At 40.3% G+C, this 25,912-nt stretch overlaps 1 protein-coding gene across 2 annotated transcripts; it reads right to left on the minus strand.

The window, feature by feature from the left end:
• Positions 1-1,905: 1,905 nt before the first annotated feature.
• Positions 1,906-25,549, minus strand: vps39 (VPS39 subunit of HOPS complex). Of its 2 annotated transcripts, none has more exons than XM_084381558.1 (24): positions 24,969-25,549; positions 24,689-24,754; positions 24,525-24,589; positions 24,164-24,206; positions 23,908-24,002; positions 22,750-22,848; positions 22,538-22,630; positions 20,666-20,849; positions 18,122-18,242; positions 17,702-17,822; positions 17,272-17,398; positions 16,247-16,389; positions 15,925-16,065; positions 14,787-14,928; positions 13,072-13,158; positions 12,030-12,103; positions 11,660-11,876; positions 10,102-10,230; positions 9,654-9,756; positions 9,363-9,408; positions 8,619-8,768; positions 6,086-6,220; positions 5,058-5,149; positions 1,906-4,612 (listed from the first exon to the last, which is right to left on the minus strand). In XM_084381558.1, the coding sequence occupies exons 1-24, from the start codon at positions 25,039-25,041 to the stop codon at positions 4,531-4,533; spliced, it is 2,628 nt and encodes an 875-aa protein (XP_084237684.1). In that variant the 5' UTR covers positions 25,042-25,549; the 3' UTR covers positions 1,906-4,530. The 2 variants fall into 2 exon arrangements, with proteins under 2 accessions (XP_084237684.1, XP_084237683.1); XM_084381557.1 differs by having other exon boundaries at positions 17,272-17,401.
• Between the last annotated feature and the right edge of the window lie 363 nt (positions 25,550-25,912).

Genomic DNA, 25,912 nt, shown 5'->3' on the forward strand with positions numbered 1-25,912 from the left:
GCAAAAAAAGGTTTTCTACAATCCTCAAACTGTGAAAATTAGTGTTCAGGCTGCAGACCAGCACGGTGCAGGATCCTCGGAAAACAGAAAAAATAAGACAAAGAGTCTTCAGTCATGTCAGCAGTTATCTAAAGGCTGTGTTTAGGCTGCTGTAGGCACAGTCATAAACATACATAGGCCTGTACATGTCGTACAAGTGTTCACTGCAGAGAACGGAGGAGTCACTGGCGAAAAAACCTTCCTTACAGCTGCTTCCCACTGCCTCCTCGACTCTTTCTCTTGAGGAAACCTTCAGAGTATGAGAAAAGTTAACGTTACGCATGTTAGTGTGCTCATATCTGGATATCAGTAACCGATTTTGTGCCAATCCATCCAGTAGGACCATATGTTGAGATATTTTACAGGGATAGTGAAAACTTTTACGTCATGGTGAGTTAGAAGCAAAAGTCAAAGTATTTTCTGTTCAAAATTCAGTGGCATAGTTGTGTACCGGTCGAGGCAGATGGCTGCCCACCACTGAGTCTGGTTCTGCTCCAAGGTTTCTGCCATTGTCGACAAGTGCTTGCTCATGGAGGAAATGTTGGGTCACTGTAAATGACTTAATCAAGGAGTATGGTCTACACCTGCTCAATTTGGAAAGTGTCTTGAGATGACTTTTGCTGTGAATTGGCGCCATACAAATAAAGATTGATTGGCTGTTGAGGCGTTTCAGTCAGAACCACAGTGCTGAACTGAAAAGAAACTGACATTAGCATGCGTGGAGCCAGACATCTAGCAAATTAACAAACAAAGAAAAGAATAGATGGAAGTTTCGGCGCCTGAAATCACTTATCGCAATGTCGCCGTCGTCATAATTTGCTCATGAAGTCCTCGTTAAACCCTGAGGAGGTACAGTATTCTCTCCCCGCCAGCTCTGCAGAGCATAAAGCCAAGGTGGGCCGGGTTAAACTGGGCAAACTCCTGCCGGCCTCACAGCTTCCAACTGGAACATCTTTTCCATTCACACACTGGTGAACCATTCCAAGACATTACAGCATGGCAGTAAAACACACTCACACACACACACTTTGAGAAAGAGAGCTACAATGATTTGGAGCGGGATGAATTATTCAGTGTTTCTCTCAGCCTCATGGACACTGCTTTTTCAAAGTCACAGGGGACGTTGGTACGATCATGTCGGAGCTCTCCATATGCTCCAGCGATGCGCATATCAGCCGAACATATTCTGCCGGTCTGAGCCGAGTTCTCAGATCCCTGTCTTCCTGCCCAGACGAAGAGTCAGCAGGATCCATCCGAGGCCCTGATGTAGAAAGCGGTTGGCAGACTCCACTGTGAGGTTGGGTGACTAAATGCGTTGCTGAGCACTCGGGCTGTTGTGATTCTGTTACTCCAGCTGGCTCGACTCAGTGTAGGAAGTCCATTAGCAGGACGAGCAACAGTGTGGGTATTCTCCAGCGTCTCGGAGCCGAGGATAATGGGCCTATCTGGGAAAGGACGTCCAGATGAGAGATGAATGATGCTGACTGTCCACAAATAGATATGGCCGCCCTTCTTCATTTATGGGAACAGGAAGAGGAAGGGCTTTAATTTGTGATATCACGTACATCTTAGAAAACTTTAAAAAACGTCAATAAATCATAATTTTTAATTCTTGTATTCCATATGTTGTCTAAGTATGTCATAATTTGTACTTTTTATATGTTAGGGTTAAGAAGTAAACAATTTTTAGACTTTTTACTGATTAATTTACTTCGCCGTTATTGGCATTAACACGCATTTAGACCAAAATCTTATATATGAATCAGCCTTTCATCAACTTAATCTAAACGTCAGCAGAAATAAGATGTAAACACCTACACAGTAAATACCAACAGCAGCAGCGTGAGCAGCTGGCAGACACAAACATGAGTGGAAATGCTTGTTTATTACTGATTAAAGCCAGACAGACAGATGCTTCGCGCCTCAGAATCAAATAACTTCAACACTTGCAGTCTTTATACAGTATACACACAGCAGGATAAATGTTCCCACTAAAAAAAAAAAATATTCAGAAACAGTCTTGGCAGAGAATGTGTGCAAAACTTTAAAAGTAGACGAGTATGGGTTTTTTTTAAAGGAGCAGGAGATGCAGATAATGCTACAACTTGTGGGACAGTTAACTGGAAAATGTGGCAAGAAATCTCCAAAATATTCACACTTAGTGGTTAAAAGACAACTGTGAGTCATGTTAAGTTAACTGTCATGTATTAACAAACATACATTCATTGCCTGTGAATCATTTTCTAATAAACTGGCGAGTCCTTCTTCTTAAATTACCTCCCAGGTGGACGGTAAACAGACACATCTCATAACAATATTGCTATCAAAATGCAGATTAATCAAGTCACTCACGTTTCTTCCAGTTCTTAACACAGACATGTGATCCGACAATAAATAAACAGGACACACATCCACTTTTAAAGTGCGGTATTTCTGTGATCTGTCCGAGAGCGAGGCTACGTAACCTTTGAGAGAAGAAATATCACAATTTTTATTTTAAACAAAAAAGGTTTAATTCACAACACAATGCTGCTATAGCCTCTCTTTGACTGATATGACCAGTAGCTTACGTTAGCTTATGCTAGCAGACAACGTTAACAGTGACGCAAGGCTTCGTCAAACGATTATTTTCATTAGTTTATTTTCTCAGGTCATCATTTAGTCAATTAAATGTTTTAAAAAAGGTGAATATAGTCATTTACAATTTCTTCAAGCCCACATTAATATTTATTTGCTTGTTTTATCTGATTAACAGTCCAAAACTTGAAGGTATAGCTTATAAGAAATGGCCAGAGTTAGATAGCTCCAAAACTATTGTACACTCTTTGCAGTAGGGACTAGCTGCTGTTAGCAAGTAGCTCAGTTAGCTGTGGAGCTATTGGGCCCTATTAGCTCACTGGAGACCGCAGCCTCGGATGATGGGGTGGGTAACCTGCCTCCTCCCAGTGAAGACGGCTCGAGCAAGACTGGGACTGAGCACAGCCTTTGAAACCGGCAGCAGATACAGTACAGAGGTGATTTACAGCAGGTCTGATCAGGACTTTGAATCCTGGGACGAGAAGCCTGTCCTCGGCAGGCGATTAACACAACCAGAGGTGATTGTGGAAAGAGAAACCAAGTCTGTTTTGTTACGTTTTTTTCATTAATGTCCAATTTAAGTGTGTTTTACAATGAGTTATTGAAGCAGTCAAGCTTTACTTTATGTATAATTATCTCCTTTCTTGACATTTTGTTAGATTATTTTGTTTGTCTTTGACATAATGTCTTTCTTCACACTCTGTTGATAATGTAAAATTCTGGCCATTTTACAAATTGCTCCTTAAAAAATATTCAATTTACCGTCATGACAAAGAAAAGCAGCAATTCCTCAAATCTGAGTAGCTGGAACCAGTCGATGTCATCAACTTTGGTTTAGTTTGATCAACTCATTGATTAATCGACTACTCACTGCAGCTCTACAATGATGTCTTTAAAGCACCTTGGGAAATTAAGGGGTAATTCTGTTTTATTATTCTGTTATTGCCACGTGTGGCCACCTTGTCTGCTGTTAAAAAGTAACATAGTCTCACTCGCAATGAGCTCTACTTCATGTGAAATTAATACAAAGACAGACGAGAACTGCAAAAAATGCATTATGTCATGTGGTCGCAATCATTCATACAGACAGTGAATGAAGAGAAGAACGTAACAATGAATTATGTCAGTATGAGAAGCCATGAAGTCCATGTTTAAATCAAATACAAAAACATCTAATGCACTGTAGGACGAACACTTAGTTTTGCTTAGTCTGTACCAGCACATGCTAACAAAAACATCATGAGACATCAGACCTCACTGTAAGTACAATCTTCAGAGTCACAAAAGGCATTTAACAGTACTCCTGCAGAGTGTATATGGCAAATAAAGCAGTGTTTGAGGCCTACACAGTATTACAGGAGGGCTGGGAGACAGTGCAGAGGCAGGAAGAGAGAAAAACTAAAATTATACTGCCCTCCTGGTGAGAACGAGCGCTAACTTCTGCTGTTACAGCTCCTCTTCCTCTGGGCGTCTGTCAATAGCGCCCATTTTCTTCTGAGTCGGCGTGCAGGGCAATGAATCCCTTCTAGCGTTACAGTGACACATGCTTTTCAAATGTCAGAGTCCCTCTTTCTCTTTATTTCTCCCCTCGTGTTGCGCGACCCCGGACATTCCTCCTGTTACTTCATGCACAGAGAAAGAAAGTCGCAGCCTTTGCTTTCAGCAGGAGGCGGACCTGTTCTGCTCAGCTGTTAAGAGCATGACGACGACTTTACTCAAGGTTAACTCAGGTTAGAAAAATGTCTGCACTTCTGTAAGGTGCTTTGGATACAAGCATCTGATTCCACAGCCTGGCAACTAACTCGAGCATTTCCATCCTTTTAAAGTTCAAAGATGTCTGAGAATTGAGCTCCACAGAACAGAGAGGGAGAGGGGATTATTTATTAGTAAACAGTCTTTTGTCAGGTGGAGCCGTTACTGCTCCGTGGGACACACATTGCGGTCTTTGCAGCAGAAGTAATGCACCACCACGCCGTTGGGATACCTGGCAAATGCACTGAAAGAGAGAGATAAACAAATATGAGGATGCTTTCCTGTTGGGAGGATTATTAGTCACTGCATCACTGCAGATAAACAAAAGTTTAATTAAAAGAGAGAAAACAGTGAAATTAAAATGAACAGGGTATGAAATTAATGTCGGCTCAGGGCGTAAAAAGGGTGTTCATAAAACTGTGACTGCAGACACAAAAAACATCTCATAAAAAGAGATAAAACATGTTGTTATTAAACACCGAGAGTGTCATAATACTGAATTAATGAGGGTTTGGATGATACTCCTCAATAACTCAGAGAGGCACTTAAATATTTGTCCGCTATTTTAACATTCAAGATTCACAGATTTGTCCCAAAATAAAAATGCAAAGAAAAAAATATGTAAATATTGGTAAAGAAAGCATTAAAAAGTTAATACAAATTCAGTTTCTTTACTGCAACAGTGTTACCTGTTTCCTATTTTCTTCTTGCAGACTCTGCATGTCTTCTCCTCTGTAATGACACATTTGACCTGCTGGTGGAAGATTCGCTCCTCCTGCACCTGAAAACGCAGAACATGTTCTCGGTGAGCAGAGACGGACGGTACAGTAAATGAGATTTAACACGTTTCTGCAGCAGAGTTACCTGTGTGCTCATTTTTTATATTTTTTTCAGTGAAAATGAAAAAAGGAAAAGGAGTTATTAAAATGTGGTGACGCCGAGAGGAGGGAGGGGATGCGAACTGCAAAATGTTAGCTAAAACGACGACAACGCTTGCAGCAGCTTTAAGTAAAATAAGAAGAAACCCTGCACCACAAACATTTTGTTTAGTTTCGGGACTTTCCTCCAATTTTTTCTTGTGTAAACCCTGTAAACTCCAACTGAAAATGTGTTTCTTGTTAAGAGTTTTTCATTGTTTCAAAGAAAGAACAACAAGTATTTGGGGGAAATGTCAGAAATATTCTTTGAGAAAAAGTTCAACGGGCACTTCTCTCTGCTGAATGTTCGATCGGTCACTCGTTCATTAAGCTAAAGTGCAGGACAAGACGTGTGTTTGTAAGTTTAATAAGGAGGAGAGTTTAGCAGGAAAGCTAATGTGGGCTGTTGCTCAAAGTCAGTGGCTCCTGGGTGGTGCAGCTGGCTGCTCTCTGGCTGTTAGTCATTGTGACTGCCTTTGATAGACGACTGCAAATTACTGCTGCAAAGGTTTGAGTGGTTGTCTGAAAAAAAGGCAGAGAACTGACAGTTTCTGATTTCTCAAAGAGGAACAGAGTACTTGTAATTCACAGAGCACATGTTTTTGCTGTGGCAGACAATTTCATTTCAGTTGGGCCTTAATCGAGTGAAGCAATCTGACAAGGAAAAATCAATGTTCAATTGAACTGCTCTCAACTAACAGACATGCAACCTGTGACCACGGGGAGTGAACAGACAGTACTTTGTATTCAGAGGTCACATGAGGCTGTGATCCACCGTGTAAACAAACTGCAGGACTCACCCTGAGGAACTCGGCCTGCAGCAGACTCTTCAGCACCTGGTTGCAGCGTTTCCTCTGGGCCTTCTCCTCCAGGACGCTTTCCAGGAAGACCCGGATCTCTCGGATCTGAGTGTTTGCTGGGAGCAGATTGATGGCCTAAAAAAAACAACAACATAAAACGCAGGCTTGTTAAGTAGTGTTGACATGACATTATTAGCTTTTAAAAACAGATCACGACTCTTTAATCGTCAGAGGGACCTTTGTGTATTGGACAGAGGAAATGTCTCCTCTCAGAGGCAAATTACACTAATTTTGAAAGTGTAATTTATGAAAATAAGCATCCTCTCTGACAGTGGTGCTAATTTTCATGTTGTGGTTAAACATAATCACTGAACTGGATTCAGAAGGAACACTAATACTTCAAATAGAGTCATTTCCACATGTATTATAATAATTAAAAACTCAAAATACTAACATAGCTCATTAATCATTTCAAGGTAATAATATTAAATGTAATTACTCTCTCCTCGGAACGGTATCTCGCTGCGCCTCATTTATGTTGTCTGCGACCCACGACCAGGATATTAGCAACCGTATCTTCTGCTTACAGACTTTTAGAAACCACAATAACTTGCCTGTGTGCTGCTGTGTGAAGTCTCAGGGAGACTAAACACAATCAAGGACCAGCAGTCCCGTTGTCCTTTTGCGCGGCTTAATTAAACAAATTTGTGTAAATTGCAGAGTTACACTGAGACTCCAGTGGAGTTAATAAACCACTCTGTAAAAAACAAAATGGTATTGAGTTACTGAAGAGAGTAAGCTTTAACAATAGGCAGTTAGGGTAATACATCAATTGGTAAACATCTGCACCAACAATGTCTACACAACGTTGAGACAGAAAATCTATAATCGATCATTCAAGTTTTATTTGTCGACTCAAGTCACTGTTTTGAACTTCTCGCTTGACTACATTTACAAACTCCACAAAATCCCAACTACATGTTGGTCGTCCTGATGCTCTCTTGGCGAGGCAGAAGCTGTGACAGAGGCCAGGAAAAATGAAAGTCAATGACGGAGCGCAGGGAGGCAGGATGGCACAGACAGACAAGATGGAGAGCTCCTGGCTGTTGCATCTTAACCTCAACATCCAAATAAACCGGCAGCGTTCCCATCCAGAGACTCTTAATTTGACATGTCTGCGGCTGAACACAGATCAGCGGTGCCTTTCACACACAATCACATCCACTTTAAATCACAGACACAACACAGTCTGTTATGGTGCACTTTACAATGAGACTATAACCGATAAACTTGCTCGTTTTTTGTATTTAAATATTTGCAGAGGCAGAGTGGATGCGTGTCAAAGACTGGGTCTCTGCTCCTTTGAGATAAGATAAGGGAAGAAAGAATACACAATCTGCTGAGTGACTGTTTTCTCCTCGATGTGGAGCGTGTGGAAAGATTTTTTGCAGCTGGGTCGTACTAAAACACAGCGAACCAAATATCTTTATGAAGTGTTCTTGCCGGAGTATCTTCTTTACTAGACAGCAGTCGGTACATTTCGACATGTAGGTTTGACGAGCAAAATAGGTCATGAGCCGGCTTTGAACACAACAGCTTTTATTCAATTAACTCTTTGCTATTTTGGTTCAGGTAGTCGAAACATCAAAGATTTTCACATCGTAATCGCAGATGCCTCTCAAGGGAGATCAGTTCCCCGTGGAAATCTTTTTTTGGTTCTCTGGATGTTTTCTATCACAAAGGCGGCAGCTTGATTACCCCCGACAGCGCGAACCCCTCTCATCTCCCTCTAAAAACAAACTAAATCAAATCTTTAAACGAGTTGCAGTTTAGTTCAGTCGCCGCTTTAATTTCACACCAAATGCCAAATTCTATGCAAGCGTGTGTCATCGTTAATCACGTTACTCCATCTCAGTTTTATCCTGCGTAAACAAGCCGACTCCTATCAGTTTCACTTTCTGTGCCACATTTTGTCTGAATTAGCAGCGATTACTAAATCAGAGCGATGGCACAGAGTCAACTTATAATATTAAATAAAGAGCTGGGTTAAATGAGGAGCTTATTCTTGTGCTCTGATATGATGATTAACTCATGACAGAAACATTTACTAAAGTTACTAAACACAAGTTCTTTACTAAACTTTTACAGAGGAGCAATAGCAATAAAATTCACATTTTATAAACTGTTATTTGTTAAAACTGTGAAAATAATCGGCAGATTTATTGATAATAAAAATGATCATTAGCTGTAGCACTAACATTTTTGTTTTGTGAATAGTATAAAAGGGACTACAACGAACATTTCATTATACAGCACTGTGTTGTACAAAGAAATGCTAGTTTTAGTATAAATTATAAATAAATTAACCTTGTATTTAAAGAGCAATTTGAAGTACCAGATGGGAGTTTGCTGTGTGGAAGTGGAAGACTTTAATGCACTTGTCAAAAGTAATCCTCTGTCAAAATACAGATATTTCTATCTGCTCTTGAGTCCCCCTGGTAAAGAAATGAAGAGCTGCTCTGTTGTTGTTTACCTTGGTGGTGTTGAGTTTGCTGTGGTGCAGCTCCAGGACATGAAGGGCCGCCTGGAGGTTGGCCTGAGGCTCCGACAGCTCCATCTTGATGGGCCCCAGACAGTGGACGTCAGGAGGTGAAAGATACATTCGCAGCAAAGACAGATAAACCTGAAGGGAAGAAGATACAGCAGTTTATACTTCACTTGGTCTGAATCAGAATCTTTTTTTATCACTTGAGCAGAGATTTGTCATGGATAGACAGGTCTGCAGACAATTATGCAGGGTAAAGAACAACTATAATACAGAATCAAAACAAGCAGGGATTCCATTTCTTTCTGACCTTTACAGAATAATAATAATAATAAATGATTCATTGATTTTCCCTCCCAATCATATGCCTATTTACTGATTTCAGTACTGAAATTTCGGTATTGTTTGGTCATACAGTCTAACAAAATTTTATACACATAACAGATAATATCAGCCGTCTGAGATTATGTTTTTTGTTGAATTGGAAATGTGTCACTGGGTGCTTTGGGCATAAATAATCCATTATATTTGTAGAGCAATTTCTGAAAAAGGCACTTAGTGGGAGGCAGCAGAGCGTACCAAACGAAGAAAGTGGTCATAAAAAAACAAACACAACACAGCTTTAATAACATCCAAGTGGACACAAATAAAAAGAAATCCAAGAGGACAAGGCAAATGAAACATAAACATAAATAAACAAATCAGGAAGAAAACACATCAAAAGCTACTTACATCTTTATTCCCTTCCAGTGAACTGTTGTAATGCCGGTGACAGTATCTGCAGAGCACACAATCATGAGCAAAGATAAAACATTAAATTCTGCTCGTTTCCGTGACTAAATGATTTGCCGCTGCACAAAATAAGCTCGCAATTAAATATGATTTCAGGGCAGAGACCAACTTTTTTCTCATTATAAGTGAAATTAGCTGCTGGAGTTCCAGTAACAAACATTTGTCTGTCGGTTGGGGGATAATTTCCCACCCAGTAGTGCAGGTTTCTGTGCTGTTTGTTTGGGTACTCACTCTTCAGCCATGCGGGTGTCGTTCAGGATGTGCACGTAGATGAACAGCGCCTGCTCGTGTTTACCCATCCGACCCAGAAGCAGAGCTCGTTCCTCCAGCAGGCCTTGAGGATGGAAAACAAGGTCAAAGGTGCAGGTTACACCCTTCAGCTTAAATATATACGAGTCTGCTATAACTTTCCTCTATGACTGAGAACATATGTGGATGAGGTAACAGGAAATATATATGAAATACTTTGTTTTCTTGGGCACACGTGACAGATATCCTGATATCATTCAAATCTGAATCTCCTTCCATACCCAAGGGGTGAATGCTTAAGACGTAATTTTCACATCACCACAAAGGATTAGAAGGGAAATGTCATCTTGTCAGCTCACAACCTTGTTTGTATCTATTAAGCAAACAATAGAGATGTCTTGTTTGTCCACTGTGTAAACCCAGCTCTTACCATCAAAGGGGAAGTCACTGATGAGTCTGGCTGGTTCGTAGCTGGTAGAAATGTCCAGGAAAGACAGCAGCTTGTTCCTGTACTCTCCCAGATCACCGTCCTCCTTCCCCGCAGCAACAGCTGAAACTCCTGCAACAGCACAGAGAGTTTAATTATAGAGTCTAGAGCCGTAGGGAAATTGGTTGATTAATCAATTATTTGGTTGACAGGACATTAATCTGCAACAACTTTTATAATTAACTAATGTTTTTAGTCATTTTTTAAAGCGCCAGTGTGTAGGATGTATTGGCATCTGGCAGTGAGGTTGTAGATGGCAACAAAATGAAAAATATTTTTATCCTGTTTGATTTGTATTGTGAGCATGCAGAAGGTATGGTTCACTTCCTGCCAATGGCTTCATACTATTCAGCGTAATGACACTTAGTGGTGGTGACCTTCCCAAAAAGATGACTGTAAGCAGTTAAACATGGCTGTAAACAATGCAGGTTTTCCTCAGGGATACACACGATGCGTTCTGGTAAGAAACACTGAATGTAAAGATAATTATTTTGCTTTTTTCTTGAAGAAAGCTCTAGAATAACATTTAATTTGAACCTGAAAATAGCAGCGATTATTAACAATGTATATAAGACTATAAACTTGCTGCTTCAACAGACCTCAATATTAACATAGTCAGTAATGAAATGCGACCCTGTTCAACATTACGACATCCTGAGAATTCAAATAATCTCAGAGAAACAGTATCTTAACATCACAGGATGCGTACTGCAATATGCTTCATAACGATGTGGAGTTATTAGTTTATTTTTCCGACAGAGAGCACTTTAATGAGCTGCGAGTGCAGTCGTGTTGGCAGTGAGGTTCATTTCAATACACAGTCCCCTGGTGATCATTAAAAGACACAAACAGAGAGAGACGGAAGGACTTCTTAATAAGTCCTGACACAAAGCAATGACGGACAACTATGAGTGGATGAGTAAGCAACAGCAAACTGAACCCACATGAGATGATGTAATCACACTTCCATCTGAAGCACCCCATTTACTTTCTAGGCTTGCTTCATGTGCAGAAGATGTGATTGAATGTTTTAGTATTTGACAGGAACTTCTCATCACATCTGTGTATCAGGATTGAAATTAAAAATTAATTTCCTGTGGAAACATCTAAAAACTTTGCTTTTATCATTTTAAAAGTTTTTTCAATTTATTTTTTGGCCATTTCTGCTTTATCTGAGAGTGACAGCTGCACAGAGTTTTCTCTTGTTTGTTGTTACACGCTCCAGCTGTTGTTATTCTTTACTTTGGTTGTTCTCTGCTTTCTGATCGGCCCGATAGTCACAGCTTTAATTCTATTAGGCTAAATGTTGGCTTAGACCCCAGACCAACAACAACCTTTGTGGGTTGGTCTGATTAGCTTCTCTCCCTTTTGACAATTCGGTTCAGCCTTCCTTTATTGTCACCTTTATTGTTTATCTAATAAATGTATAATGTGTTTTTTCTGCAGCCTCTGGACTGTTTGGTTATTTTAGACCTCTCTCTGGGGGTGGTAACACTCGTACCTTCTGGCAGCGAGTTGAGGTACTGTTTCATGAGGCCTTGAACCCTCTCCAGGTAGAGTTGGATCAGCACGTTGTGAAACTCCGGGCCCTTATCGTCCCACACGTAAATGATGTGCTCCAAATATGGGATGGTTAGTTCCTTAAAGCCCTCCTTCAGGAAGTTCAGCACCTTGTGTCTGGGCAAAGTCTCCACCTCTGTCAGGTCCTCTGTGAAGATCTGGACAAGAAGAGAAATTGTTAAACCGGCGTAACTGGACATACAATTGAGCTGGACTTCATAAAGTAATATACGCCGACTCTCATTGTGATAAGTGGAGGTTAAGTTGATTCAAAAGGTACATATATAGAATAAAAAGACTTTGTGTCGCACCTTCAGGCCGTCCTCAGGACAGATCTTCAACACCCAGGGAGAAAACTCAAAGATGATTCCCAAATTCTCCACTCCTGTGTGTGTGAGGGATTACAGCAGATATGTAAGTTTAACCGCATCAAGGAAGTAAAGACGGAGATGATGATGATCATGATCAAGTTTATAATCAGTATAAGAAAACGTCCTATCAAAAAAATGCAGCACTTTATCATCATTAACTATTTACAACAAGTTATTCGCACAAACTAATTTGGCATTATGGCTGAAAATCAATATGGTATTATTACAGTTTTTTCAGAATACGACAGTATACGCTTAGTTAATAGTTAATCCACAAAATGTGCATTGACACATTTGTTTTAATCATATTAAAATATAGTGGTAGTAGTATTCTGACTTTTTATTCAGGTGTAATGCCTGCCATGGTGTGATTTGTTTGTAGTTGGCAGAAAGCAGGAAAAATAAGCCTCCACAACTACACCTTATTTTCAATTTCCTGGATTGTTCTCAAGACGCTTTCGTCTACAGCTAAGAGAAAACCTTCAACTTAAAGAAACTGCATCCTCTTTGTGACTAAATGCAACTTTTTTTTTTGGGAAAAAATGGTTTAAACTTTCATGGTTCCAAATATAAAAGTGACATTTGCTTCTCATCATCCCCATCATCGGCCACAAGAGACAATGCAATTACCCAATCATTACACCACAGCGTCAGAATTTATCTGAAACTTATACATTTAACAAAAACACTGGCAGCAGCTATTTCAACTGTCAAGAACCCAGTAAGCACAGCAATTTATCTTGACATCTTTGGTGCACAGACACAGTAAATATTGACACATATGCCTAACATATGAAAGCCTGCAGACCATGATACGGGACACAATGCTGACTATACTGAACATTTCATCCAACATCCGTAATCAATCAGAGTGAAAGCTTTCTCAGAGGCTTTCCCAAAATCATTGCAACAAATAAAACATAACAGAGATGACAACTCTGACACACCGAGCTAAAACAGACTTGAGTTGACTCATCCTTACCCAATCTCTGGAGGTACTGAACTGTTCGCTCGTGGCCCTTCAGAGGAGAGTTGGCCTTGGTGGACTGGTCCAGCAGCACCTGCAGAGCTGTGAGAGGGTAAACCGGGTGACGGGAGGCGAGTGAGAGGGGAGTGACAGCAAATGTGAGATTAGTCTGACTGATGGAAAGTAGTAGAATGTCATCATCTCTGGTCTGCACTGCATTACATAATCCCTCTGTCGACAGAAATTGGACGAAGCACACGCGGTGTTAATTGGTGGATGGTAACAGCTGGTTTGAATTGGCAGAGGGGACGAGAGGCAGTCTCGAACAGTATGATATCACAAGCACAAATTGCAGCAGGCTGATTAAAACCAGCCGTGCTCACAGCGAGAGCAGCCCAGAATCTACAGCTGAACACCGCCAGAAACTAAATGACATTAAGAGAGCTCTGATCTACGAGGATGACGAGTCGACCGCAAGCGGGAAACCTCCTCTGAGATAAACTGTAGAGCTGCTCCACCCCGTGCTGAGAATGCAGCTTTGTTACAAACACAAAACTAGTAACTAAAATGAATGCAACAATCGGTAACCAGTGGCTCTTGTATCTAAACTGGGAGATGAACAGAAGAGCGCTGATAACGGCTGACGTAAGGCACCGAGTGATCTGTCAGTCAAATTCTAAACTCCAAATTCACGGTGAAATTGGGAGCAGATGTTTCATCTTGTTTTATTGCCATGTGTTCAGTTGTCATGCTGAGGTCTGCAACATATTAAACACACTCTGTAAAAATAAAACTGAACTCTGATATCAGTCGAGATCCAACTGATTGACTTATCTGTTGTCTGTTCATTGTAAAGTGATTGTCCAAATTGAATTTTCCTTTGAAAAGCTGAATAAAATCCAGCTCTAACTGCGGCAATGCAACTCTATAAAAATACTCCTTATTTCAGAATTTTACTGAAGAATAAAAACACAAATATTAGCAACAAAATGTACTTAAATCATCAGTGTTTTTTTCATACATGTTGTGCCTTCTTATTGCTTATACAGATAAAAATGGCTTTTAAAAAAGGGTCATTTGAACTTGATCTCAACACAGTGAAATATCTGCCAGTTTTTCCAGGGGAGCCATCAACAGCTCAAGGAAGTGTATAAATTCCCACCATTTCAAATGAATTATTGAGCTCCAAATCACAAAAATCAAACGGATTTCAAACGTTTTTGCAGAGAAGCACAGTTCGGTACAAATCCACAAATAAGGATTTGGAATCAGTCACAGTTCTTTGAGACAGAGATGGGTGAAAAGTTAAAACTACTTTGTAAATAATGTTTTTTCTTTTGAAGTAGGCAGATCATTTAAATGAAATATAGTGTGATCATAAACTGCTGGCAAGAAAAAATAAATGTTTTAATAGAAGAGCATTTTTTTAGAGCAGAGTAAAGAGGAGAGTTCTGAGATTTAAAGATAAATAAATAAATAAAAGTCTTTTGGCCTGGTGAAGATCTGACTAGGATGGAAACAGTCCATGTAAATAAATTAGTGGCTTGAAGTCAGTGTGCTGGCTTTAGACCTTGACTTCACGTACATACAACCTATAATTCTCATAATTATTCTCAGCTCCTTCCTGCAGATGAGACTTTAAGATTTGTAACATACATAAAGTGTGATATGACCCGATAAGATCATCAGGTTTGTTGGGGCAGGTGTTTGACGGGCGAGCAGACCCTTACCTTTCTGGTGCAGACCCTTCTTCTCATAGAGAATAATGAGCTCGCTGTACTTGTGGGCCTTCTTCAGGACGCACTCGCTCTCCTCGATGTGGCAGTGATTGTTTTCCAGTCGCAGGAGGGGGGACACCAGGGCCACGTTGGTCTGATAAGAGCAGAAAAACATGAACACCAGATTTCCAAACTTAAATCTAGTCAGATGTGTGATTACTGATTAGTTCATCCTCTTTGCTTCACCGTGTGTTTATCATTTAAATAATGTGGTGCAGATGCTTGGCACTCTAAAGCACTCACACGGTCTTTGAGGATCTCCAGTCACTGTGAGGTTATCCCTCCAGCGTAATCTGCATGCCTGGGAGTTCCTCTAATTAAATAGAGCTTATTATACCTCCAAAGGGAAGCACCTGGTGGCACCGTTCCTGGATGCCCAAATCAAAAGAACTGGCTTCTAAATGTGCAGGAATGGAAAAAGACTCTGGAGTCCAATTAGACTGTTTTGTTACATTAACTGTAGATGAGGTTTGACACAGATTGCCTGGTGGAGTTTTGGGGTTTTTTTGCCCCGGCATCTATTTCCCGAAATCAACACCAGACCCATTTTACTGCAGCTACTACATCTAGAACTCCGGCCACTTTTAATGTGACTCAGTTTTTGTTACTCAAAGTAAATCTATTAATGAGCTGCCAAATGTGAAAGTGATTTGGCTATGTGTGAGGTAAAGTTTGCTGCCTAGTCTTACTGCCAAATTGTTTGGAATCGCTTTCTTGTGATATCATGCCATTTTGCTCAAAGTGGATGGTGGTAAGAGCCAGATTCCTGAGAGCCGACATAACTTTCATCATGAAATATAAACATTTGGATCGGCTTCACTGACAACTGCAGGTTGGCTGTTAATCCAAAAGTATAATGAGTCATGAGAGGTATTAAAGAAAAGAGAAAGAAATGGCTTGAGATAAAAAATATACTCTGTGTTTCTAATTAAAATTTGTTTCATTCCAAATTAAAAATCAACTGTATGAAAAACATGTGACATAAAAGAACAAAACGTTTTAGAAGACACTTGATCACCTTGGTTCTCAACAAAAGAACAACAACATCACAACACATGAAGAAAGAAAAAGAAATAGTCTGGAGCCTTACATGCAAGTAACATTTCAGCAGGGTGGTGTCGATGATCTGCAGGAGCTTTTTGCGGCTTCTAATAGTAGGCGTTCCCTCCATGAGCGGAGATGTTGTGGAAGGGTCGGAGTCATTCAGCTGTTTCACAAGGTGGCTGCGTTTCTGTGTGGAAAAATAAAAAAAGATGCAGAAGTTTTAAACTATACCTCCTTATTTGAAACGACCTTTGGGTTTTTGTTCTCCTCTGAGTACAGCCTCATTTAAGATAAAAAAGTATCTGACAACCAGGGATTTTTCCAACTTTCTCAGTGTTGTAAAGGACATTTTAGGCATATACACACACCTGGGTGAGGTAATCAATTAGAGCCAGATGAGCCTTCTCCAGCTCCGCCCCGGACAGGGTGGGCAGAGGGTTGGGATAGTGCAGCTGTTTGCGGTAGTCTGCCGGGAGCAGGTCTGGGTACAGCCCAATCACATGGGTGGGATCTGCAGAGCACAGGAGAGGAAATGTGTCATAATTTGTTCCACATATGATATTAGAGTTTGTTTATCGGCCATTGATTGAAGGGGAAAAACGATTTGATGGCAGAGTTTATAATATAAATACAAAACATTAGAAAACATTAGTTACAAACATCTTTTATTAACCAGACCTGAAATCAAGAGCTCATTAATGGAAGGAAAAGTCCGTCATCACTGTGGAATAAATCCTCACACAGACACGCAATGTGTCATCAGTAAATGTGAAAGTCATATGTGAATAAAAGTATTTCCACCAATAGACACAATAAGAAACAGATGTCTAATGATACAGTGAGCAGAATAAATGTGATCACATTGTGACCAGATTCACCTTAATTAGGCTGCAATACATAAACACACATCATTACAATAAAACAGGTGATGTTCACCCAGTGAGACAAATCCAAACACCTCATCAAAGATAACGACTGTACAAAATATTAACTTTCAAGTCACATTGTCTGAGCCACGGGCATTTATTGTCAGTAAGCGATTTGTAGCAGAGAGAGTGCAGAAGTTTTCCATCGTTAAAACTACGGGTTGCTTTGAAAAATAAGCATTATTTAGATGCTTAATGTAGACATCTAGTAAAATAATAGGCCCAGACAATAATTATGTAAGGCCTTCGTGATGATCCCGCAGTCCTAATATAAAGTGTGCTTCCATTTGGACATCCTCCTGATAAAAAAGGAAATTGTGGGGTCCTATGTAGTGAAAGATTAACCATTTGTTCCACTTTGAAATTAATATCACAACACATACAATTTGATCCAAGTGTGACTGTCTTACAAATCTGGCCTGAACAGACAGAAAACAGGTGTCCACTGTGAGGGATGAAAGCCTTACCTGTGCCCAGTTTGGCAAACACCTGCATGGAGTCATCAAATCTCTTCTGGCAAAACAGATTGAAGGCGAAGAGATTCTGGATGTGATGTATCTGCTGCTTCTTATCACCGTCTGAATCATCCTTCATCTTCTGGCAGAAAAAAAAAAGGAAGAAAGGCAAAAAAAAAAAAAAAATTCATCACACTACAGCAAAAATATCTAAAGATTATTTTCACAAAGCTTCCAAGAATGTGAAGTTCTTGAAAATGCCCCTGGAAAGCTAGATTTCTAGATAGACTGACAATAATTTACAAAGCCATGAGCATTTCACGGTTTCAACGTGCACCTCTTAATCAAGATAAGTGAGTTCAATGTTCCATCCTTTGAGCTAAAACGCTTATTGAATCTTGAGGAATTTAATAACAGGACTTTACAGTGAATTGAATCTCACCGCCAGCTGAAGAGCCAGCTCAAACTGCTTGTCCTGAAGAAGCTGCCGGATCTGGCTGGATATTGACACGGGCACCAGGCGCCACACAAAGTGGTTGCTGGCAACATACACAATATTTGGCCTGAAAGACAGGAGGAGAAAACAAGGTTAGATTGATTAAATTCGGAACTAAAGTGCGTTCTCTGCACCGACATTATCACTGTCATCGTCATCATCATCATCATCATCATCATCATCATGAGAAAAAAAGACTAGAGGCGTGATTAAAGCAGCAAATCACACATGATGTTATTTTAGGGATATTATACAGTGCGAGCCTTAAAAATAGAGCTAACATTCATTACAGAATCTGTAATCTGATTAAAACAGGAAATGTTTTCATCCAGCATGAGTAAAAGGTTCGACTAGTGCACTACTCACCCAGCTGAGGTGATGAAGCGAGGCCTCTGCAGCTCAACGCTTTGCACCAGCAGCCTCGGCTCGAAGGTCCGGATCTCCACGTACCGAGGAAGAACAGCAATGATGTACGGAGGCTGATGCTCTGAAAACATTTGGACAAAGGCGAGAGGGTTACAATCCCTGTGCAGGTCAACTGAGTCCAAACTTATCAAAAACTGCATGTTAAATGGTTGATGTAATGCACATATATTGGAAAGTCAATAAGATATGACATGTATGACGCAAGACAACAACGCAATTATTATGAAGGGACTATTGTGCACTAACTTTTACCTTATCATACCTGATCTATTGTGTATTTTCTCGATTAATTGTTCAGTCTATAACAAGTCAGAATATATTGAAAAATGCACACTATATTTCACAAGAGCCAGAGAGAAGAGAGAAGCTGCAAATCCACAAATTGGAGAAGCAGGAACCAGCTACTGGACGGCATATTTGCTTGGAAAAAGGAAACAGTTGATAGCCTTAATTGCTTCTGCTTCTGCTTCAATGTGAGACTTCTGATGTCAATCCAACTTAAAGTCTCTGTCTTGAGAACAGGTGCCTCAGTTGCGATCATAGAGATAAGACCTTGAGGCTAATAGAGCAGGAAATCCAGCCAGAGTGAGCCATCTAGACGGGCCTGAGGTTGGACTCATATGGCCCTCTCTTCCAGCCATGAACGGTCAGGATGGTCAGTTAGATGCATTTTGAACTGACCAGCACTCATCCTCTGCAGATGCATGCCAAAGCCTCAATGTTGGCTTTATCAAAACAAGGAAATTGCAAACTGTATGAAACCACCGCTTGGAGGCTTCATTTCCCCTTCACATTGTTCCTTTCTGCATTCCAATGACCCCAGAGAGAGAGCGAGAGGGGCCTTAAAAACAACGTGAGAGCTCATCTGCATCACTTCTGTCACAAAGCTCATCAGTAACCCAGACCTGTGGTGTGTTAGTCACGGGATAAAAAAGCTGACGTAAGATTATGTTTCCTCTTCTGACATGTGGAAAGCAGCAGCACAGCTCAGACAGCGTGGAAAGACTCTGCTCTGAGGAAGGAAAGATTGAGGAAGAGAAGACGGACAACGGCTCGATGATGACCGATAAAATGAGTATTCATGCTAAATGCTTCATCAGGAACTCAAATAAAAAACCTTCAGGAAGTTTAGTTTTTTCCATTAAAAAGATGAACTTGGATGTTTTAGACTAACATATATAAGCATAAGCAACATATAAGCAAGTTATAGCCATTTATTATAATATAATCTGAGGCGTTCTTCAGCGAAAAACGTTTAATCCTACGTTTCATTTGCTGATCATGTACATGTGTCCAAAAAAGTTCAGAGAGTAAACACAAAGGTTTTAAAATCGTAACAGACGACATTGAAACAAAAGTGACTATTTTCAGAGAAATATATGATCCATTGGACGCGAACAACAAAAGTAGCCTGGCTACAACCATTGCCCGTCTAGGTCTTTGAGGGTTAAAGTACATTTCACTGATAATAATTGTGTACTTTTATCCTAGTAACATTTTGAATTCAGGACTTTTACTTGTAATAGAGTATTTTTAGAGCATTGTATTTCTATTTTTACTTAACTTAAGGATCCAAGAACTTCTTCTAAGACTGCTTTTAACAGACAGGAACTGAAACTTCTATCAAATTACAGAAAGAGGAAGGAGTAAAATCTCAGATTACGCTCACACCAAGAAGTTTGAATAATGATATTTTAGATGCAGACTGATTTCTAATCAAGGTGAAGCAGAAAAACCTGCACGTAACAGAAGAAAAGTGTAATTGCAGTCTCCACAGCTGCTTGTCCTGCACGCTGATTTTCCCAAATTCTGAAAACCTGTTTCTCCTTGTGCTGCTTCCTTGCTTCGTCCTCTGAGGCCGGTGCAGAAGGGTATTATTATCGGCAAACTCATTAAAATTAAGTAGTCTGATCATTTATAGCAAGCAATGTCCTTGGAAAAAAAATCAATAGATGCTTACATCTAAATTGCCATAAATTCTGTATGTGTGTTTATTAAATTGTGAGTAAGACAGCTAAGTTCACTTTGTGTAATGTGGCGAATTTCTTTGAGGTTTTACGGTTTAGACAGAGTGCAAAGAAAGCACAACAAAAAATTTGGCTGATTTTGTTTCTACCCCCGAGTGGATTGGACTGCCAGGGGTGACACATTTTGGCAAAACACCTTCTGTGTTATCTGGAAGACTAATCAACATACTGACTGCTGGGGGAGGATTTTTTGGGTCTTCTTACTCAGCATGTGACCTTTTGTATTCGCTGTCAGTTCTTATTGATATCAAATACAAGTTAACTCTTAGCAAAGACATCAGGAGTCATAAAAGGACAGAAAAAGCAAATTGGAAAGGGTATGCAGTAGCTTTTTTTGCACAGAAACAAATATAACAACATCATGGTCAAACCTCAAACATAACTAAATGCAGAATCACAGAAATATTGAACATAAAAACGTCTTAGTCTAGTGTTAGTTGTTGTGTTTCTTCCTTACCCATTGCTATAGGGATGTCTGTCCAGTTCAGGGCACACTTCTGGGTGCAAACACCCTCCTCATTGAGCACCACAGTTAGATCATCCTGACCGACAGCCACCTTCCCATCAGCCAGTGGGGCGACCAGAGGCTCCAACTGTTTCCCAGTGGGGAAGAGCTCCTTGATGGAGCCACGGCCATCCATCTAGAAGACGTGAGCCAGAAGATACAGAACCTATTAAAAACATCTTACAAGCTTCATCTGTAAGGTCAATCACAAAGTGCTCGAGACAAACAATAAAAGATCAAAGAAAAGCTGATTAGACGAGCGATAACACCACAAAACATTAGTTGAAAATAAGAATAACAGAAGGAAGAGATACAAAAGGAAGAAGCCCAAAATAAACATTACACTTCAAGGACAACACAACAGACAGGAACTAATTATATAACAGTCTACTTCTCATCTTTTCAGAAGTGGTATAAAAAGATCATTTTAAAGTGATACTCCTTCCAAAACCAGTCTATAAAACACTCTCTGGAGACTTGAAAAGGCACTTGCATAATTGCCCCTTCATAGAGAATGAAAGATTCAAGCCAGATCATTCATAAGTCCAGACAACAGTCCAACCCAGGCTCCAATTTTGCACATGAAATATCGAACACTAAGACAAAGGCTGTGTTTAAAACTATACTTTATGTACCAATATTTGTATAAATATTTGAGTGCTCCTTGGCTGTTAAACAACCAGCCTGATTAACTCTGGCTGGCTGCATAAATATCTTCTTTTAAATCACTTTTGAGGTCAACTGTATTTTATTATTTTTTATTATTTTTTGGTGCAAATCATTAGTCCAGCTCCCTCATCATCCCACCCCACGGCAGCATCCCTCTCAACAGCCTGATTAACAATCCAACTCAGGGGTCGTCCATGGCCTGCTTAAGCATACGGATCACTGGGGAAGTCAGCACAGGCGACGGGGCTCAGCTTAACTGATTCAGCCACCTGACATAGAACTGAACATGGCTCTGCACCAAAGTCGGACCGAGTACAGCCTCAAAGACCGACGGAGGTCAGTTTGACAACAGAGGGTACAGTACAGAGGTGATTTACAGCAGCTCTGAGCAGGACTATGACTTCGGGGACCGGAGAGGTGTGCAGCAGTAATATTTTCACATCTTAAACTGTGAGGTCAAAACAGAGGTGATTGTGGAGAGACAAACCAAGACTGTTTTGGTGAGTTTAATTTTGTTAATCACGTTTGATTTAAGCGTGTTTTAAGATGATTAACGAGGCAACTTAGCTCGTCTTAGTTCAGTAAAAAGGGAGAAACTTGACTTCAGAAGGTCTACGCTTGTATTTTTCTGTTTTTTTAGGAAAATAACAGAGTATTTCATTTCTTGACATTTCATTTTGTTCATTTATTACGCTACCAGCAGGCATACTTTTTTTCTGCAATCTAAAACAACCGGGGCTCTCAGACTGTTGCTTTTTGAGGTACAAAGTGGTATATAACTTCAGTAGACATCTCTGCAACACAGGACATAGACGTCTTTGACATAACATAAACGCTGTTGTTTCTTCACACTCTGGTGAGAATGTTACTTCTATTTTTTTAATGTTTTAAACAAAAATTTTGCCCATATCTTGGGCAAATGTCTTGATGTGTCACTGTTACAATCCATTTTAATAGCCAAAGTGACTAAAGCCTCTCTTCTCCATTAAACACACCACAAACCTTCTACAGCCTCTTTGCAGGTCTAAAAAGAAATGAGGCTTTCATATACAAAAGTCAGAATATGGGTGGAGTATCACTTTAAATTGTAGGTTGCTGCAGATAAGTACAGCTGTGTGTAAAAAGCTTAGTGTTATTCTTTCCTGTAGCACATACCCGAATGAGGTAATAGTCTCGTTTGAAACCAACACATATGGAGTTTTCACACCAAGCCATGGACTTTGGAATATCTGGAGCACCAAAGTCCCCCTGTCAGACACAAAGAAAACATGAGGATGTCTAAATGTGTCAAATGGTTGGAAAAAAACCACCCATCTAAATCTGGATCATACTGCAGTGAGTCACATCTCAAACATATTTTATTTTACCTGCAGCTCGTGGAACTCTCTGTCCTTCCAGTAATACAGCTGGAGTTTCTTTTTCACTGCGACACACATTCTCAACCTTTCCTCTCCTGAGCTGGTTTGCTGCAGACAAAAAACAAAATATACAATTCGAGACTTCAAATTGGGGAAAATGTGAGCGTGACACAGAAATGTGGAAACGAGAGCGGGAACAAATCATTGTTATGACTGTCTTTGACTGTGCCATAAAATGTAATGGGAGTCATACCAGTTTTTTTTTTTTTTTTTGCATGTTTTAATCCATTAACTGCAAATTGAGTGTATCATACTAAAACATACTGTTGTAAAAATGTCTAAATGTGTTTCCTTTCTTTAACGCTGCCCCTGTTTCCATTCATTTCAATTAAGAGTAAAAACACAGCTAACAGAAAGTTGACACGTTGAGCAAAGTAATCCATGACAAGGACCATTATGTTGCTTTTTATTCTTGTCAAAGATATGATAGCAAACTCTGAAACAGGGGCATGATTTATAAGTATGAATCGGCGTGGTTTGTTTATGTGCTGGTGTGAGGAAGCAGCATGTGAGATGTGCTGATTCGGCCTCAGGAAAAGCAATGAACTTGACACGCAATGCAAATCTGCAAAAAGGATTGTATCTATTCTTATGTCGCCTGCTCTTTTTTCACTTTTGTGCATCGAAGTGCGAATAAAGCGCTACCAAAAATGGTCAATATGATGGATCTTGATCCTTTAAGTCTCTTTTTTAAACCACACTGAAATATATATAGCTAAAAAGAACAAAAAAAATTCATATATGCAAACAGCTGAAAAGACGATGGTGAGCTAAAGGGAACAGTCAGCGGTGACGTAAATTAACCTGTACATGTGTTGCAATAAATTGGTTGAGGCATGCAAAGACACTTGAAGCCTAACTTGAGAAAACTGAATAAACCACTTCACTCAAAGCTCCCTGGTCAGAAGCTTCCAAGTAGACAGTGACTCATCTGTAGTTTCTTCTAACCACACTTATTACTGACAGCTGTGTGAGTGAAGGCGGAAGTGAAAATGATTCAGAACGGCAGGAAATACAGACACATGAATATGATAGCAGTACTTCACATAAACTATACTGCAGGAATAGTGCCTGAAAATCCTAAGCTTCAACCACAAAGTAACTGACCTGCAGGTCACAGGCAAAGAGCGTTGCTCCTTTGGCTTTGGACAGCACCGTGATCTGCTGGAAGGTCAGTAGGTCATGGACGTGGATGTTGTTCTCTGCAGGAGAAACACATTAGATATTAGACGATGAATGCTATGCCTTGTGTCAACACAAAAATATATAAAAGATCTCAAGGCTAAAAATGTTAATAAACTGATAAAGAATAAGCAACATTATCTTTTAAACTGTACCGTATAGATTTGGGATATAAACTTACCCAGAAGACTGACAAGAATTTTGTACTGTGAGACGACATACAGCTGTAGAAAGAGTGAGAAACACAACACAAGTCCATGATTAAACAGCAAGTCATGTTGACATCACCACTACATCACACCTCAGTTGTTTAACCCACTTTATCAGCCAACATGAAGGTTGATCACATTAGATATATTAAGTTGGCATATGAATGTGTCTGATTCCCAGAGTCATTCCAAGAGAGGGAGTTGGCTACTGAGACTAATTCAGACTGACGTAACGTATGTTTACTCCCACAGTCCTTTTGCTATTAATAACATGGCAACAGCACATTTTTGATTTATGCATCAATTAGTTAGTCTGTGGTTGGTCGTATCTACCTGCTGAATCTTCTTTGAAAAGTTCTTATTGGATTTTTCCAGCGTCACCTCAAACCGGTTGGTTCCTAGCGGGAAAAGAGACACAATTAAATGGCTGAACAAGGTCTGCAAATACACAATGAATCAAATGCATCACACACACACACCATCGTCACCCTTCCTACCTGCATCCTTCTTTATTCGGTAGAGAAGAAGATGCCCTGGCTTCGTTCCCACAAGCAGCCAGTCCTCTGAGAGGAGGAAAAATGTCAGAAATATTATGCTATCAAATCTAAACATTTGTGCTGTGACATGCTTGCAGGAAGATCATTCAAGTCATTGGTTATGTAATGCATCACTTGTAAACAAGAGGGACACCTGAGACTGCAGGTCAACAACACCCAGAGGGAGCCACTTCAATGTCAAAGCATCAACTGTGGGATACATTAACTGTCAACAACTCACCCCAGGCCGCAAGACAGTCGATCTGAAGAGGAAGCTTCTCCAAAATAGGCACTGGTTCATACGCGTCATGCATCTTGAAGCTATATCGGTGATTCAATTACACACCGCTCTGATGGATCAATCCCACACGGAGTCGACGCCTGTCGGGACAACAGCTGACTGACTGACCGCTGATAAAGTCTGTCAGGGTGGACCGCCTTTATGTGTCGCCATTAACCGTCTGAGCAGTTCGGTGTGTCGACAGGCAATGAGGAAATCTGCTCTGGCAACCCTGGTATTGCAGACTTCTGTAAAAGCTATGCACTTTGCCTGGTTTGCCAGCTATCTCTCCGACCAAAACAACAGCTGATCGTTAGCCTGCTAGCTTAAAAGTTAGCAAGCCACGGCTCCAAAACATTGCTCCGTGTCACTCCATGCTAACACAAACCCGAACACAGGCGGTCAGTTTCTTCACCGATGGGGACAAACTCAACCTTTAGGCAGCTTGAAACAAAAATAAACCACTGTGTCGGCCGTAGTGGTTTAGTTTCTCGTTAGCCTGGTTAGCTTCCTGCCACTTCCTCACTGATGTTGACGGCTGCGCGAGAGAATGGGGTTTGACAGGCACGTGACTCAAGTCCGTATGGCTCCGCTCACGAGGAACGCATTAAAGGCGCAGTGACTACATTTGTGCAAGTCTCGCGAGACTTTATTAATAGAGCTTAAAAAAAACTGCCAAAATATGAATAGAGTGGGAAATAAGCGAAAAATAAAGATTAAATACGTTTTGTCACAGGTTACATTAAAATAGAAGTACTGAGATGTCTTTACCTGTTTGTACTGGGCTCATCTAAATGGTGCTGTGTTATTCTCGCGAGATTTTATTCATGGGGCTTCAAAATCCTGTCAAAACAAGAATTGTGTGTTTTTTAAGGGAAAAAGTGGATAAAAAGGATAGAAATGAC

Source organism: Pagrus pagrus (genome assembly GCF_965226575.1).
Source record: "Pagrus pagrus genome assembly, chromosome: 18".
Lineage (NCBI taxonomy): Eukaryota > Metazoa > Chordata > Actinopteri > Spariformes > Sparidae > Pagrus > Pagrus pagrus.

Coding starts and splice junctions, on each gene's coding strand:
- vps39 (XM_084381557.1), bottom strand. CDS start 25,041: ATGCATGACGCGTATGAACCAGTGCCTATTTTGGAGAAGCTTCCTCTT. Junction 24,207..24,524: donor TTTCAAAGAAGATTCAGCAG/GTAGATACGACC, acceptor CTCTTTCTACAG/CTGTATGTCGTCTCACAGTA. Junction 17,402..17,701: donor AGCTGGCTCTTCAGCTGGCG/GTGAGATTCAAT, acceptor TTTTTCTGCCAG/AAGATGAAGGATGATTCAGA.